Source organism: Morone saxatilis, unplaced genomic scaffold, assembly GCF_004916995.1.
Source record: "Morone saxatilis isolate NCDOM2014 unplaced genomic scaffold, NCSU_SB_2.0 Contig2, whole genome shotgun sequence".
NCBI lineage: Eukaryota > Metazoa > Chordata > Actinopteri > Moronidae > Morone > Morone saxatilis.
The window spans coordinates 17,445,509-17,462,988 of record NW_023339762.1 but is presented as its reverse complement, the minus strand read 5'-3'; the positions used below and the strand labels follow the sequence as shown (position 1 = coordinate 17,462,988).

General features: G+C 39.4%; 1 protein-coding gene across 2 annotated transcripts; it reads left to right on the top strand.

Moving 5' to 3' along the window:
• The first annotated feature begins 493 nt into the window (after window positions 1-493).
• On the top strand, window positions 494-15,561 carry LOC118331057 (high affinity choline transporter 1-like). Of its 2 annotated transcripts, XM_035665829.1 has the most exons (9): window positions 494-806; window positions 7,616-7,805; window positions 7,934-8,047; window positions 9,369-9,524; window positions 9,638-9,786; window positions 10,021-10,167; window positions 11,353-11,506; window positions 11,872-12,089; window positions 12,179-15,561. In XM_035665829.1, exons 2-9 carry the CDS (start codon window positions 7,622-7,624, stop codon window positions 12,701-12,703), a joined length of 1,647 nt encoding a protein of 548 aa, XP_035521722.1. In that variant the 5' UTR covers window positions 494-806; window positions 7,616-7,621; the 3' UTR covers window positions 12,704-15,561. The 2 variants fall into 2 exon arrangements, with proteins under 2 accessions (XP_035521722.1, XP_035521723.1); XM_035665830.1 differs by lacking the exon at window positions 10,021-10,167.
• Window positions 15,562-17,480: the final 1,919 nt, after the last annotated feature.

The following is a 17,480-nucleotide window of genomic DNA, read 5'->3' as shown; positions in this document are numbered from 1 at the left end:
TTACATGTAGGCCTACACTATATACAGCTTTTTATATACAGATGTGACTGACACTGACATTATAGTATTTTTATACAGGTGACTGCTGCATTTGCTAAAATTGAGTGTGCATAGGCCTGCATATGTTTGCTGTTTATGCACTTGCAAAAACCCATTTTGGTGGCAAACATGTAACATTTACTCTACACAGCCTGAAAGGTTGCACAACAGTGGGTAGTAGGCTACTGTGCTGGTAGTGTCTCGTTTCGGGCATCATGTTCCTCCGCCCTGGTAAACACAGTGGAACAACATTAGCGTTTAAGGTTTAAACTAGACATAATGCTGTATTTCCACGTTGTTGTTTTTTTGATGAGGATCACGTGTGACAGGTTATAACTAACAATATAATACCATAGATAGCGCTGCCTTATATTATGGCCCTCCGTCGAGGGTGCGTTCAAGGGGAAAACGTTTCTTCACCACCACACCGGTTTGCAACCATTTTGAAGCAGCGGTTCGATTGCAATAATGCGCAACGTTTTCACAAAGGCGTTTAAGATGTTTTGCAACGCTTTCGATTTAGTCATCCAAAAATAAATGAAAAGGAAGTAGCGTGGTGGCTGACACACATTTGCAAACACACGCTGCTACTGAACCTCTTTTTCTAAAAACGTTTTCCCACGTTTGGACTGCGCTGAACACGACCCCAGGTATCACATTTCAAAGGGACAACAAAAGAGAAGAATTGTCCAGCGGCGAGATTAAGGACACTGAAGCTCACTGCAGGCAGCAGATGTGCGCTCGCAGGACTCCGGTTCTTCCGAAAGGTAAGTCTCGTTAGTTTACCACATGGGAACACAATTTAAACATCAAATTTATTTTTAGGGTTATTAAACACATCAATATCATAATTAAAATCAGGTTGGATCAATCCAATTCATTCGGCCGCGCTTGTGTTAATATTTTATTTTATTTTTAATTTTTTCCCTCTACTGCGGGTTTTTATAACGGGTTATAATGGTTGTATTAAGCCAGCTAACAAGTTAAATGGGGACTAACGTTAACCGGGGTCTATAGCATGATGCTGCGTTTCATTATAGAGCCGGACCGAGAGAACAAGTGTAGCTAGATACCTGAGCATGTTAAGCTGCTAGGTTAGATACAATAAAAAAAAAAACACCCCAATATTCAATAAATCGATAACCGTATAGATAAGGATTTGACGCTACGATGGTGATTTCTTGTCCTGATTGTTAGCTGGCCTGTGTTAAATCGGTCGTGGTAAATCGCCTTTTCTTTATGAGAGGAGATATGGTGTGATGCTTCTTATGAGTCTGCATGACAGAGAAATCATCTGTGAACACACCCTGGAGGATTGGGGGTGTTTTAGGGGGATTTCTAAAGGTATTTAAACGGGAATTTGTTGGTTATACCACCATTCAAAAACGCCGTTTCGACAGAGCATAGATGTTACATACATATTAAACCCTTCATTGTTCCTGCATTGAGGGAGAAATGCTCTTCATTTCTGAGGGAAACACTGTAGGCCTACTTTTTACTCCACCGCATTTTTCTTTTCTTTTTTTTTTTTTACAGCCATGGTTACATTGCAACATACATGTAGCTTATAAATTTAAAATGTATTGTTGTAGGTGAAACCAGTTCCAGTAGGTAAAACAACTCCACCTCCACCAGCAATTAGATGCTGCTTAAACATTAATAACAGTAACATGAATAATCCAGCATTACATTACTCTGAGAGGGGCAATCCCATCTGTATGAGTACTTTTTGTTGGTAATATTCCAGTACTTGTAGTAGAGCATTTTTTACATTGTGACTTAGTTAAGGGATAGAAAATGCTTTAAATATAATTTATGCTAGACAAAAAGGACTTGTATCCAGAAAGATCCAATGGTATACAAGTTTATGGATCTGTATCCAGAGCTGTATATCGTATCATATCATATATCATATCATATTAAAATAAATTCTGTCAAATATCCAGTATATAATCTTCTGCATACTGTCCATATCTTTGACATATACAAATGTGTCACCATCTTAGATAGTACTGCATTACTGTACTGTTTGTGCATTTAATATAATCCGTTTGTGCATTTAATATATTATGACACATTTAATAAGGATTCTACCAAGATTGACATTCATTTTGCTAGTAGAAGCTTTCTGAAATCAATCTAAATCTAACAAGCATTTTTTAATGACAAACTATACTGGTGTTCATACACTCTCTCAAATGGAATTAAATTAATAAAAATCAAACATCAGGTCCAGTGTGTAATATTTCTATTGGCAGAAATGAAATATAATGGATGGAATATAATATTCATTGGTGCATAAAACAAAAAAAGAATAAAACAAAATAAACATGAAAACAAGTACCATAAATCTAGAAACATCAATAGGAAATGTACAATAATGTATGAAAATAATATTATAAAGACAATACTAGATAATATGTACAGTATATATTATTTTAAATGGAAGCTGTACAGTTTGCAGGAATGTGCGAAAGATTACAGTATTAATCCTGTGGCGGTAACTGAGAGGCTGGCGCTGGGAAGTGAGAAGCCACCTATTCGCATTTGGTGATGGGCTGGTCATTAGCTTCTGAGGCTGGAAATTAGCATGTGATGGTAGTAACCCACTGGATCAGGTATTGCCGGGTTGGCGAGTCATTAGCTTTCAATTCTGGCCACTAGGACACAAGGATAGCTAAATTAGCTACTGATATGGCAGGTCACTTTCTTCTTTTGTATTTTATTGGTGGATTTAAAAGTCCAGTATGTAAAATTTGGGAGGCTTCATTGGCTGAAATTGAATATAATATTCATAGTTATGTTTTCATCAGTGTATAATCACCTGAATATAGCAATTATTGTGTTTTTGTTACCTTAGAATGAGTTATTTTTTTATAGACACAGCGTATCACGCCATGTTGAACCACAATGTTTCAACAGTAGCCCAGAATGAACAAACACTGGCTGCAGATGGGGCCACCATAGTTGGACCACAGGTCCTGGAGGGATGGCAGATTGCAGCTGATCACCTTCTTACTGGAGCAAATGATGCGCTGCAGTCTGCCCTTGTACTTGGCAGTGGTAGCAGCGTACCAGATGGTGATGGAGGAGGTGAGGATGGACTTGATGATGGTGGTGTAGAAGTGCACCATCATCCTCTTTGGCAGGCTGGCAGTACATCCTCTGCAGTTGTTCAGCTCCCACTAGAGGTCGTGGGTCGTAGGTTCCTCCTGAAGTCCACAACCATCTCCCCCTTTAGAGCAGTGAGCTCCAGGTTGATCTGGCTTCACCAGATGGTCAATCTGCCTCCTGTAGGCGGGATCTCCACCAGAAATTGGCCCAATGAAGGTGGTGTCGTCTGCGATTTTCAGGGGCCTGACGAAGAACCCAGCCATGGAGGAATCCGGTGCTGATGGTCCGGGAGTCAGAGACATGTTTCCCCAGTCTGGTCCATCTGCTTTGCGGGGGTTCTGCCTCTTAAAGAGCCTGTTGACGTCCCTCTCTTGGAGGCAGAGAGTCGTCACTGTGGTGGAGGAGGGGGTGGTCACAGATGTGTAGTTGTGGAGAGGCCCAGGCTCCTGCTGAGCTGCGAATGGGGGAGCTAGTGAGATGGGGATGGTGGAGGGTGTCACGGGGGATGGTATCAGGACTGTCCCTTTGTCTTTCAAATCGATCTCGTCCGTTGGCCAGGAAGTCGTTGATGGAGAGGCGGGTGTTTGTAGATAGTCATCTGTCTGAGCCCCTTCCAGATAGAACCAGATTTGTTGGCTGAGAAATGGTGTCGGAAGTCGTTTAGAAGATCCTGCCCCCCCCTGTGCAGATATATCCATGTTATATTCGCTCATTTCCACTATTAACTATGATGAACTGTGTCCAGGTAGACCCCCAACCGTGACTTCCAGAGTCTTCTAACCTCCAGCGAGAACCAGAGGAAGGGAGGCAAATCAGTGTGGCCCATGCCCACGGCCGAGTGCCTGTTCACAGCTGTGGCTTAAATACAGTTGCTTAAACACACCATCATTAGGGACCTGAGTGACAGGACCACAACTAGCACACAACAAACATGTCTCCTGGTGATGTGAAATGTATTTACCTATGTGATCAAACCATAGAGTTGCATGCATGACACATTGAACGGTATAAAATAACACACAGAGTTACAAAGTTAATGAAGTGACTGCTACTGAATCCAACACACTGGTCCTTTAAGGACTAAATAATTACATAACAGTTAACCTAGCTAGATACTTCTTATAGGTCATGTTGACACAGACAGTGTTAAGATGACCTGCTCTTGATACCAAAAAAAAAAAATGCTGGATTGTCTATCATTAACAAACTACAGATCATAAATTACATCCAGGTTCGAACTTACCACCAGCCAAATGTTGGTAAAATATTAAGTGGCTATTAAATAATGATTTACTATTGAGTAAAGTATTGGCTGGGGAATTTGAACAATTATGTGTCAGTGGCTGGTAGATGTTTACGTTTTAAAAAGATAATTTTCCACCCTAGTAACTACACTACTTAGTTAATGAATTTTACAGTGGGGTATGCAATGTGAGTAAAAGAACTCAGAAAGCTAAATAGAAATACAACCAAACTATAGTTAACTGCTCAACTATATTTTCTGCAACTTTATTTAATTGGAGTAATTCTTTCAAGGAAATTATTCTGGTAAACTCAAACTAAAATAAGAAACTTTATTCCCTACAATTACTCCTAGATCACATAGCTCTTTACAGGAAACCGACAGTGAACTTAGTAGGAAATTATGGATCTGTGATTTAAAATAAAACATGAATGAGTCTGTTTCCCAACATGAAGGTCTACACACTATTTCAAAACCCTTCTAGGCAAGAAAGACTGTATCCTGGTAGGATTTGAAAATACTGGAACCATCCTGAAGAATTGTGTTTTTAACTGAAGAATCTAAACTCCCCAAGGGTTGCTAAAAAACTAATTCCTAGAAAAATTACAAAGGACGTGACATCAGGATCTTCGATGGTAGCGTGACCCTGGCTACATGCTTTCTATCCATATGGAGCATCCCTGGGTGATGCCCCTCTTTGATGGTGTGGATTTAGTGGCATCGAGCGGGGAAGTTGCCGATTGTGACTAACTGAACACAGCTCGCATTAGTATTTCACGACCTGGGAATGAGAACGGGCTGTGACGTGTGTAGGAGGGAACTATGGTGGCCGTGAAACTACAGCCAGTGTTTGGATTGTCCATTCTGGGCTACTGTAGAAACATAGCAGTTGGACGGAAGGCGACCCACGGCCTCTGTAAATAAAAACAGCTCATTCTAAGGTAACAAAAACACAACGATTCCTATATTCAGATGATTATATGCTAATGAAAACATATCTATGAATATTGTATTCCATTTCCAAAAGAGCCTCCTAAATGTTACACCCACTAGAGCTTTAATCAGCTGGTTTGTTTTGTTGTGGGTCTCAGGCTTAAACTGAGGATGCGTGGGCTACTTTCTCTTGGGTCTTTCCTCTACCCCCCTCCTCTTTTACAGCCTCGATATGACTCGTTCAATCAGGAATGTGCCCAGAGGTGTTAATTCAGGTCATGCCATCGCTCTGTATCAATCTCAAGTAGCAGGTGGTACTATACACGTGTTTTGAACATTGGTCATATTACTCTTGCTTAAGTCTTGCCGTGCTAATGACTACCCAGCAATAATGGGATGGCCAAGTGAAGTGTATCTTTCTTCATCAGCAAGGATTTGTCGGTTGTAAATATAGTTCAAAATGAAGTTAAATGATAGGGTTATGCTACAGCCTAGGTTTTACAAATGAGAACCAGAGTACAGTACAGTGGACTAACAAAGACTGTTTCAGAGTTTTATTTTGTTATGATGTTTTTATGGAGTCTGGTGGCGAGTGATAGTGATATTACGGCTGTTTCTGGTTGAACAAAAGGTATATCTCAATAGGGATCCTTTCCATAATATTGTTAGATAAGAATTATGAGCCGGTCAGTGGCAAAAACAAGCACTTTTAGTGGATTTACTTTTAGAGGATGGGTGCATTAATGTAAGCTTACTTGCTGTGGCCATTGTATCCCTTTTCACATATTTTCCCATATAACACGGTGAATCATGGGTTTATTTTGACCAAACCAGACTGTGTAAGGACTAACAAAGATAGTTTTGTGGATTTTTATTTTCATTCTGTCCAATTGTTTCAGTTTGAGATCCGGGTGCTCTAGTGCCACATCAAGTTATTTTGTATGGCCTTAAAAAAAATATGTTGATGATGATGTTTATGTTATTGTTAAAGAAATTCAGTCAGTGGCGGATATATTTCCTTAACGCAACCCCTGCCCAACACTGTCGGTTAGTATGTAAGAAGAGTTTTGTTAACAATAATTATAGATAGCCATTTATCTATTCAGGTGGCTTCCTACTTGTACTACAAGTTGTAGGCTATAAATGCATAGTTGTCAAATAAACTGATTGAACTTTGAAGTGTAATTTACCAGATAATAATTGAGTAAATCCATCATGGCCCGATTGTTGTCCCAGGGATCTATTGGATCTACCCTGAGGCACCCTATATTATATTTTGTCTTTCATAGTTTTCAGCATTTTGTTCTAAGTAGACCAGCACTTCATTTAAAGTAAGAGAGTGACCCAGAAACACTGTTATTCTATTCTGAAATACAAAAATATTTGATTTGTGTGGGAGACCATTGAGCCAGCACAAATTTGCATTGTTTAGTTATGGAGTTATGTAAGACCTGGTGAACACTGGATGCTATCCATAACCCTTTGACTGGTCATTATGCAATTAATTATAAATTAAAAATGTTATATCTTCCTATAGGCTACATACATGCATTGTCACAGTAGTGGCTGTATTATAAACACACAGTGCCATCTGACATTTAATGCACGTCAGCCAAGGGAGTATAATATTTATTACTTATCACATTTGAAATGGCAATCACCTGTCTGTCCTTAGCTGTCACTGTCCACTGAAGGCATACAGGAAAGAAAGGGCAGTTACCAAACAAGATAACTAAATCCTGTCAGGTTCAGTAGCCCATGGCCTATAACTTGTAGTATAAGTAGCAAGCTAGCCAAGTAGACAGATGGCTGGCTATCATTATCGTTAACAAACCTATTTTTACATGTCAACCAACAGCGTCAAACCGCAAGTCCACTACCCCATTTTAGCATCATGCAAATATTTTCAGTACATCTTTTTGGTAAACGTAACTATTGTCTATTTTAGACCTTCCTTGTGTGGTTGTTGACGGGTTGACGTCAAAAATGTTTGTTTGCCATGATTGGATGAACACATTTTGACTTTACCTAACCAGGGAGTAAAGGAGGAAAAAATCCTGTACTCTACACCGGGTGTGTGGTGGAGGCCTGTTCAAGAACTCTTGCCAGCCTGTCAAGGTCAAGTTCAGAAAGTTCAAAAGACATTAGTACTAACTCTCGTTGGGGGTTGTAGCACAGCCTTGATGTTAAATATGTCTTTGACTGCAGCTAAACTAACAGCTGTACCTACTGTGTTTCATATGTCATATGTAAGTGTAACTGATGGACTGTGCTTTATGTAACCAGGCAATCATGGCAGTGAACGTCCCTGGACTGGTGGCTGTGGTGGTTTTTTATATTGTCATCCTGGTAATTGGGATCTGGGCATCTCGAAAATCCAAGAAAGTGGAGAAGACATTTGCTGGCAGCAAGAGCGAAGTTACTATGGTTGGAGGCCGCAACATCAATGTCCTGGTTGGGGTTTTCACCATGACAGGTAGAACTTTTACTTTTATGTCTGTCATTTAGTAGTACTTGATGTGTGTTCCTTATTGTGTGTGCTCTATGCTCCCTCCTGTGTTTTGTTGCTCAGTTGTTCACTTCATTTTTGTGTTTTTTTTCTAGCAACATGGGTTGGTGGAGGTTACATTATGGGAACTGCTGAGGCTGTTTATTCTCCTACTCAAGGTCTCATCTGGGCTATGGGGCCTCCTGCATATATTATCAATTTTCTTTTGGGTAAGTATCTAAAACAAATGACGCTTTCTGTACAATAACACACAACAGAGGAAGAGGTGATGGTTATTGTACAAACCTAGCAAGATTATTACACCATTCCGAAAATATATCTGGCGTTTCGAGAAGGTTTTTTTGTTTTATTTTGGGTTAGCAGTGGCACCCTGGGATTGTATTTTCAGCATTCACTGTGTCACAGGATGTGATACGTCACATGTGCTTTTGAGTGTGTTTATTTTTTGCTGATTGTCTTCTTAAACTCAAAATTACAAGACATACAGGAGCCCTGGTAACATGTACATTTCGAAACATATATATATATATATATATATAAATATTTGATCTTTTCATACCATTTACCTGCTTATCTTTGTTTAGTTTTGTTGTGGGCTTTTACCTTTCCCAGCATGCACTGAACAAGATGGAGGGTAGAGATCCTTGACTCAGACTCAGACAGAGTTCAGTCAAAGTGGATGTCTGCAATGACTAATCTAGTTTTTTAACATATGAAAAGCTACACAAATTAAATAACTGATAATCCAATACTTTGATTGCTATTAAAAGAAAACGCAGATTTTTAGGGTGAGGCATACATTGTCTTTTAGGATTGTATATTCCTAACAGTATTATACTTCCATTTTTTGTCAAGGTTCTTTCATACACCATCAGCAGATTGTTGTCTTATCTAGGCCTACAGACAGACATTCACACGTACATATTCACACCTACCGACTTAAAACTTTTCTCTTCATCTAACCTACTTCTTTATGGACTGTAGGAGGAAGGCGCTCCGAACAAAGGGAGGATTTGTACACAGGCATTTTCCATCCAGTCAGATCCAAACCCATGACCTCTTTGTGTGAGGTGACAGCACTAGTAACAACTGAGCCACTGTGTGCAGAAAAGATCTGATGACATTTTAGTCCATACCTAACAGGCAAAATATAATGGGAAAATGTTAAATACTTTATATGTAGGATACTTGAAACTAGGGCTACAACTGATGATTACTGCCATTATCACTTAATCTACTGATTATACCCTTGATTAATTCTTATATGTGTCAGCAAATTATGAAAAATGCCCATCACAAGTTATCAGAGGCCATGACAACTTCTTAAAATGTCTTGTTTTGTCCGACCATTAGTTCAAAACCCAAAGAGTGTCACTTTATTATCATAGAAGACCAGAAAATATTCACATTTGAGCTGGAACCAATGAAAAATAACTTTAATGATTTAATGAATACTTTAAATCATTTGAATATTTTTAATGATTTTTAATATTTTTGTTTCATTTCCTTGTGTACTCTCTGTTTCTGAAGGAGGATTGTTTTTTGCAAAACCTATGAGGTCGAAGCGGTATGTGACCATGTTGGACCCATTTCAGTATCGCTATGGCAACATGTTCACTGCAACACTACTGCTTCCTGCTTTGGTCAGTGATATTTTGTGGGTAGCCTGCATCCTTGCTGCTCTTGGTAAGTAATACTTTGCACCTATGTCTTTATGTGCCAGCTTTAACATCTAATCTCAACACTCTCATTACATTTTTGTATACCGTCTCTGATTTAACGTTCTGTGTGTTTTCCAGGAGGAACGATGAGCATAATTCTTGAGCTGTCGTCTGCCCTCTCCATCATTCTCTCGGCAGCCGTCTCCATCATCTACACATTTTTAGGAGGCCTCTACTCTGTTGCATATACTGATATCATCCAGCTTTCTTTCATCTTTGTCAGCCTGGTGAGAAACGGAGGAAGCACAGAGGGAGGGAAATACAGAGGGAGTGCAATAGAGACATAAATGACTGAGAAGAGAGGGGGAGTAGGATGGTGGGAAGGCAATAGAAATAATGGGACTTACAATATGTGAGATACATAAATACATTCATGATGAAGTATGATAAGAAATGTAAGAAATTGAATAGATGACTTGACAGTTTTGCTGTAACAGTTGTTGTTTTTTTCTCTGTTTCAGTTTCTCTGTATTCCTTTTTTGCTACTCAGTCCTGCAGTTACTGACATCTCACAAACAGTCCACCTCAACCAAACAAATGTAAACTCATGGATAGGAGAGTTGAAGCTGGCAGATGCAGGAAAATGGGCGGATGAAATGCTGTTATTGGTTAGATTTTAAGTGTTATTTTGTGTCATTGTGTGTGTAGTGGAGTTAGGCAATTGAGCATCCTAAGCTGTATCATTGCACCACATAATATACTGTTTCTTCAGTATAGGCTTCCCATACATCCCGGAAAGCCTGTAATTCATCATTGGAGCTTTTCAGTCCAATCTGAAGCAGCTAAATGGAATTCAGCCATAATTAATGTTATTATTTACACCTGTGCTTTTCCTTCTGTGACCTGTCAAAATGTCTTCTGTGAAAAAGGCCTATTGAAATCGCACTTCAGTTCAGGATATCCATTAAAGCTGGCTTGCTCCTCTGGGCTCAACAACTAATGTCACTGTTGCTATATAATATCCTGTAGTTAGCATAGACTTAAATGTTAATAAAAAAGGATTGTCTTGTGTGCATGTTTGTGTGTGCGCATGTGCAGCAAAGTTCAACAGAATATGACTTTCTTCCCTATGTTTTTAACATAGCAGTAGTAGCTCGCGTGGCCTTTTTGACAGTGGATATTTTGACATTCAGGAACAGCACCACTAACAGTGATGATGGCTCTGTTTCATTTAAAGGAGAGGTTCACAGTTTACCAAGTCAATCTTAATACTTACATGCTCATATGTACATTGACACAGTTATTGGTGCTGTAATAATTCCACCTGTCCATACTGGAAGCGAAAAGATTCCCTCCTTATGTAATTCCAATGTAAGTGCTAGGGGAAAAATCCACAAATCCAGTCTTTTTATTGAACAGTGTCTCACTTTGAATGCATATTAATACAAAGAGGCCACTGAAAAAGAATACGTTTGGATTATACGTTATGTCTTCCATTGGAATCGCAACAGCAGGGGATCTCGTTATGGCAAGTATATGGACAGGGGAGGCATTTGCAGCAACCAACAACTCTTACAAGTTACATATGGGCGTGTAAGTTTTGTTATAAGACTCAAAAAAGTGTGAACCTGTCCTTTACCACTAAGTCATGCTAGTAAACCAACATGCCACAAAACCGGGGCGCTGGAACTGGCACACATAAATGTTATCCAGCAGTGATTCGTCTTATTGAAATAATATGTGTTTAACCTGTCTGAGAACTGTGAGAAAACTCTATTTTGTTAACGGCATGAATTTCCAAGTTGTTCACTGACAAAGCTTGTGTGTTTTGTGTGTGCATGCGTATGTTGTAGGCTTTGGGGGGACTGGCCTATCAAGCTCTATACCAGAGGATCCTCTCCGCAGCTTCCTCTGCTCAGGCTCAGGTCACATGTTTTGCTGCTGCCGGGACAGTTTTTATTATGGGAATCCCTTCCGTTGTCATTGGAGCGGTGGCTGCCTCTGCAGGTATACATGCGTGTAAACACTCAGCTGTGCACATACAGTACACACTTATATTTTCAATTAGACAACATGTTCTAACACTTAGATCCTACTACCATGGTTAATGGCATGGGGTGATATAATAATCTTGGTTTCATTTGTATGTGTGAGCATTTACTATTAACATGTCATAATCGGTATGTTGGGACATTTACTTGTTTTCAAACATTTAGCCTCCTTCTCCCCAGTGCTTTATTTATTTATTTTGATGCCATCACCATAATCTTAAAAGCTTCTTCCCCTCCTATTATTTTCTTTCCTCTCAACCCTGGCTTTGTCTTTCTCTACCACTATGTCTCCTCTTCTCTCTTGCTCTCCTTTTCTCTAAGACTGGAACCAGACAGCGTATGGTCTACCCCCTCCTTTTGAACGAGGGGAGGCAGGAAAGATCCTGCCACTGGCCCTGCAATACCTCACACCCACCTGGTTATCAGTGTTAGGCATTGGTTCTGTGGCTGCAGCAGTTATGTCCTCAGTGGACTCTGTACTGCTGTCCTCAGCATCCATGTTCACACAAAACATATACAAGACGACTTTGAGGAAGCAGGTGTGTGCGTGCGTGAGTGTGTGTGTTTGGTTCAGCATGAGGCAAAGGAACTCAATTTTTATTGTCCCTTTCCTCTCTCTTCCTCGCAGGCCTCGGAGCGAGAGCTGCAGCGGGTGATCCGTGTTAGCGTGCTGCTGGTAGGCCTGGCGGGAATGGGTCTGGCCTTTGATGACGACAGTGTGTTCGCCCTCTGGCTGCTGAGTGGGGACCTCCTCTACTGCGTGATTCTCCCACAGCTCGTCTGCGTGCTGCACTTCAGCTGTGCTAATATCTACGGTGCTATTAGCGGCTATGTAGTGGGACTGCTGCTGCGTGGGCTGAGCGGGGAGCCAGTGCTGGGGATCCCACCTATCCTCCTGTACCCTGGCTGGAGGGAGGAGGACGGAGTTATCACACAATACTTTCCCTACAGGACTCTGGCCATGCTTTGCTCTGTGATATCTATTATTGCAGTGTCCAAGCTGGCGGAGCTAGGCTTCTGTCACCAACTAGTTCCGCAGTCCTGGGATTTACTAGGGGCGTTTGAAGAGAAAAAAGAGGCAGAGGAGGAGGAGGAGGAGGAGGTTTCTGTTCCTCAGGAGAAAAATAACAGTATCCTTAATACAAAACTGTAGACTTAAATTTAGTACAACCTCAGCCAAAGTATATACAAACTTCTTTTTATGCAACTTTTTTACCAACCTTCTTCTCCGCACAGACGATTTACGCACACTCTTATATTATGTGTATACTGCACATGTTGAATACAGAAGTATATGCTTTATATGCACAGACCTCTGACCAGCAGTATATTGAGAGTGATTCAGGGAGGCAGTGGAGACATGGTAGGTGTCTCTTTGTAACAGAACAAACGCCACACATGAAGACCTCAAGATTCTGATCTTAATGTCAGAATTCACATGGTCCTGATCCTCTTAAAATGAACCTCTTTCCTAAATCCTTAATCACAGTTAACATTTTCATAGTTTCTTAATCTAGTCCACTCAATCCTGTTCAGTAAATTATTCTCAACCCAGTTGGTGTTATTTAATTGTGTAATTTCTGAGAAGTAGTTTAGCCTCTTTGCATATATTAAGCACTGAAGGGACAAAGCAGTGCTGTTGCAATACTTGAGATGCTGTGGTTGAGTGTTCCTCAGAAACAAAGAATCCAGCAGGAATTACCTGTTGATAGATGTATTTACCATTATGTTATGTTTTAAAGGGATCATCAATGAAGGACCATCAAGATATAGAATTCCAATTACTATTTTTAAAGATGTTTTGTGATTTCAAGTGTTCATAAAAATGAAACAGTCTGTTTCTAATCTTTGCATCTGATGGAATCTGTGTCTTTTAATGTGTATTTGTGTGTAAAAGAGATTTAAAAAAGACTAAAACTGGTACCTAAACACAAGCTATATACTCTAATTGTTACATAAATTGCTGCATATAGGGTACACTATTTTGCTACGTTACCTTTAAAAAAACAACGCACTTTTTGTCACCTGCAGCCTTTAATTACACCAACCAAAAGTATTCCCCTTTGTTGCCTTTAGAGCAGGGCCGGCACAAGGTTCCATTTGGCCCACCGGATGATTTGAAATTAAATCGATGATTATTATTTTTCAGAATTTGAGCACAGCGATTAACAATCTGAGCCGATCTGTGGCTTTTAATGGACGGATTTTGAGAGTGCACAATTGCCCGCAAGAATTACGGCCTGGTAGCCTGGTTCAGCGAGTTAAATTCAGAACTTGTTATCTTGTTTGCTTTTGACCCATGGCCCATCATTAAGTTTCAGTTGTGGCCCCCCTGCTTCAGAGCAATGCTGTGACTTAGTATTTGACATACACCCTAACCACAGTTCAACTGCAATTCCACCTTTGTGGCAGCAGAGGGTGACACCTAAACAGTGAAGGGGGCTCAAGAGTCTTAACCGGACCGGAATCTCACGAGATGGTGCCCCGCCCCACACACACACCACATAAATTATGTTTTAAAAACCGCATGCTCGCTCCTTTCACATGCTGCTTCGCTCGTTGCGCAATTCAGAGTTAGTAATGAAGCTTCGAGAGCATTCATTATAAATGAACAGGACTGGTTTGAAGTAAAATAATGCTTTTCTGGTGTATTTTATGGCAATATATTAAACGAAAGTGATATGTCAACATTTCTTTAAATTTTAAATTAGTGTAGAGAAGGTAGTGGTAGAGTTCACTTAAAGATTCGTTTCATTCAATGTTTTTTTTTTTTTTTGCCATAATCACAACACCCCTTTAATTTTAAGTTTTAAATTACTAGTTACAATAAAAAGAAATCGTTTTTATAATAAAATGGTATGGGAACTCCCACACGGTAAACATTTAGGTGAATAGCAGACAGTAATTAAAAACAATTTTACAGTCTATACATCAAAAACTTATCTGAAATGAAAAAAACAAAAAGTTGAATTGTATTTCTTAGTGTCTCTTATTGTCGGAGAAATGCACCTTAATGGCCGGTGATGTTTGACAGTGACATTATAAACTTGCATCCAGGATCAAACGGGCTTCACAATGAATAGCGACGCCCATTGCACACTGTGTTGTCACTGCTGCATGTATGGGATGAATGAACGCTGAGGGCAGTGCTGGTACTGTAGTCCTCTCTTGAATGAAGGCTCCATGTCAGGTTTTACTTTGGGCCTGTGACGATGCTATGCAGTTTAACCTATGGTACAGCTCCAGTGCACAAAATAGACTTCGTAGGTTTGAACATTGTTGACTCCAGAGGCAAGAAGTCTTATTATCTAAAAAAAAAAAAAGAAAGAAAAAAGAAAGAAAAAAACATTATTAAGAGCGATTTTTGTTTAATTGATTAAGGAGGAATTATTCCTATTTGAAATACAAAACAACACAATGGGAGGGAACAGTTAATACATCTCTAAATGAAATTGACTGTTAGTGTAACCATTTCCCCCTTAATACTGCAGTTATTTTTTATGTTCAGAATAATAATATATTTTAAAATCTAATGGAAGAGCTACTAAAAGAAAGTGGAGAATCCCATAATAGATGCATAAGTGCCCCAGAAACATACATATCACATCACAAATACAGTATTCAAAGTCTCCATCACTTGCAACCAACTGTATTTACAAAAGAAATGCAAGTATGGCCTTTGATGAGTATTAATCCATGCTTTACCCTCAGTTTGTTCTGACCACACTGATTTATTCCCTCTGAAAACCACCAGTCGTTTAAAAGCAACGTGAACATGTTAACTTATTATAATAATATGTATTCATTACAAGGAGTCACTACACCTTTTGTCGCCTGTTCACCTTTATTATGGACAATATTATCTGTATAACATGTCATAAAAATATTGTCATATAACACACTTCTGTTCAAATGTAACTAATTTTAAGCTTTTTTGTTTCACATTGATTGCACATGCACATGCTTCTTTTTGTTTTTCATATGAAAAAAAATGTAATAAAATTGAGCAAATTTGAATGGATGATGAGTAATGTACGTGGACGACAAGTCATGTCAGATTTCTTCAGAGTAAAACTCACATTCATCGCAAGTGATGTAATCATTTACCTCTTTCAAACACAAAGTTATTGAGTCAAAAGTGTACAGCCTAGGAAGAAATGAATGGCAGAGAGCATGGTCTGGATACAGTTGATGTATTTCCCAGCAAAGTTAATTTTTACTTCACCTAACTTAGCTGCAGAAGAACAGGATGTAACATCTCCTCATGCCAGTTATGCCAGTTAGTGGTGAATACTTTAATTAAACACAAATCTTCTTAAGAATATGCACCATGTAATATAAACTACAATATTTATGATAGTAAAAAACATTTTTACACATGGAGGGCACCTCTACAAGATGTCAGTATTAGGTACAAATACATAAAACACCAAGTTCTTCAAGACTTAAGTTATTGCCTTACAGACAATGCAGTGCCTTCAGGGCCCCCGGGCACTTGCCCAGTTTGTAATCCAGACACCAACACCCTTTTTTTTGCTTGTGACCCCTTACGACAAAGCAGGGTCTGTAAAGAATAACGATCCAGTATTTCACACGAAAAAAAGCTAAGATAATAAAGCCTGAAAGTCTCTGCATAGCAGAATTTAGATGATCTACTAAGGCGTCTCTTTCACAAATGACTGCCACTTTAACAGATTGCAGATATAAATTTGCGAGTCCTGCACAGCTCTGACATACTCATGCATGGCTCACAGGTATGGCGTTTGTTTTAATTAGTGAAATTTGTTAAAATGAACATGAGGAGCAGGGTCAGAGCTAGAGAAATATTCAAAGCATGCCAGAATTATATGCTGATATAATTGCAAACAATCAATATTATTCAATATTGGCTTGGAAAAGCCCCCAAATGAAGACATTTTAACTCAAAAACATTGAATTATTGTGCCACCTTAGTAAAGCATTGTATAAAAATAGCTAAAGTCTTCCAAATACATGAATTGACATTGAACATTTCACTGAACTCTAGCCTGTCACTTAGTATAAAATGTGGCCATAACAGATTAATTTCCATTTTTAAACACATTATTAAAATGAATTAAATAATTAAAATAATGTTAACTTTGACAGCGTTTAACACCAAACTGTCGTGTTGTAAGTTCAGGCTTGCATGTTGAAATGGGTTCCTGGGTATCATCTTCCCCTCAGGTTGGGAACCATTGGTTATAGAGATGTAACTCAAACAAAGTTGTGATGTACTTTACATCCATCCATAGTCTCTCCCTCCACATATTGAGAAATTACCTGTGTTGTAAAGAAGGGGTCTTATACAAATTGAAATAAAACTATACCGACCTATCCTAAACCCCTACAAGCACCATGAGATACCTTGATGGGGGTGTGTGGCCCACAGGTGGATCTGCAATGCAATGAAATTCTTTGGATGAATAAAACCTCTTAAAGCCCACCGGGTTGCTGCTCAGATCGCTGGCACAAACATGTTTTAAACTTTCTTTCAATATGGACACACACATCATTCAATCGTTCAGTTCACTGTATGGAAACAATGAGCATCAATGTTATCAAATGAAATGATCAAATGAAATGATATGTAATAAACGTAGGGGTTTAAATAAACAGGTTGATAGTATTTCCTATCTTCGCTGAGCAAAAGTTTTGTACAAAAGAAAGTAAAGATTCCAAAATAAAAGTAGGCTGGAGGGTTTCAGCTGGACTGAAGCCAAATAAGCCTGGCTATAAATGAAAACTTTGGCTCTCCCAACCCGCGGTGCAGGTTGACCAGCATTCCGGGCCCCACTGGGCTGTCTTGTTTGTGGGGTGTATTTGAGGCGATTTCGGAAAAACACCGGGTACTCTCTTTCCACTCCGGGTTTTCCGTCCCGCCACCTTATCCGTAGCACTATGTGTTTCTG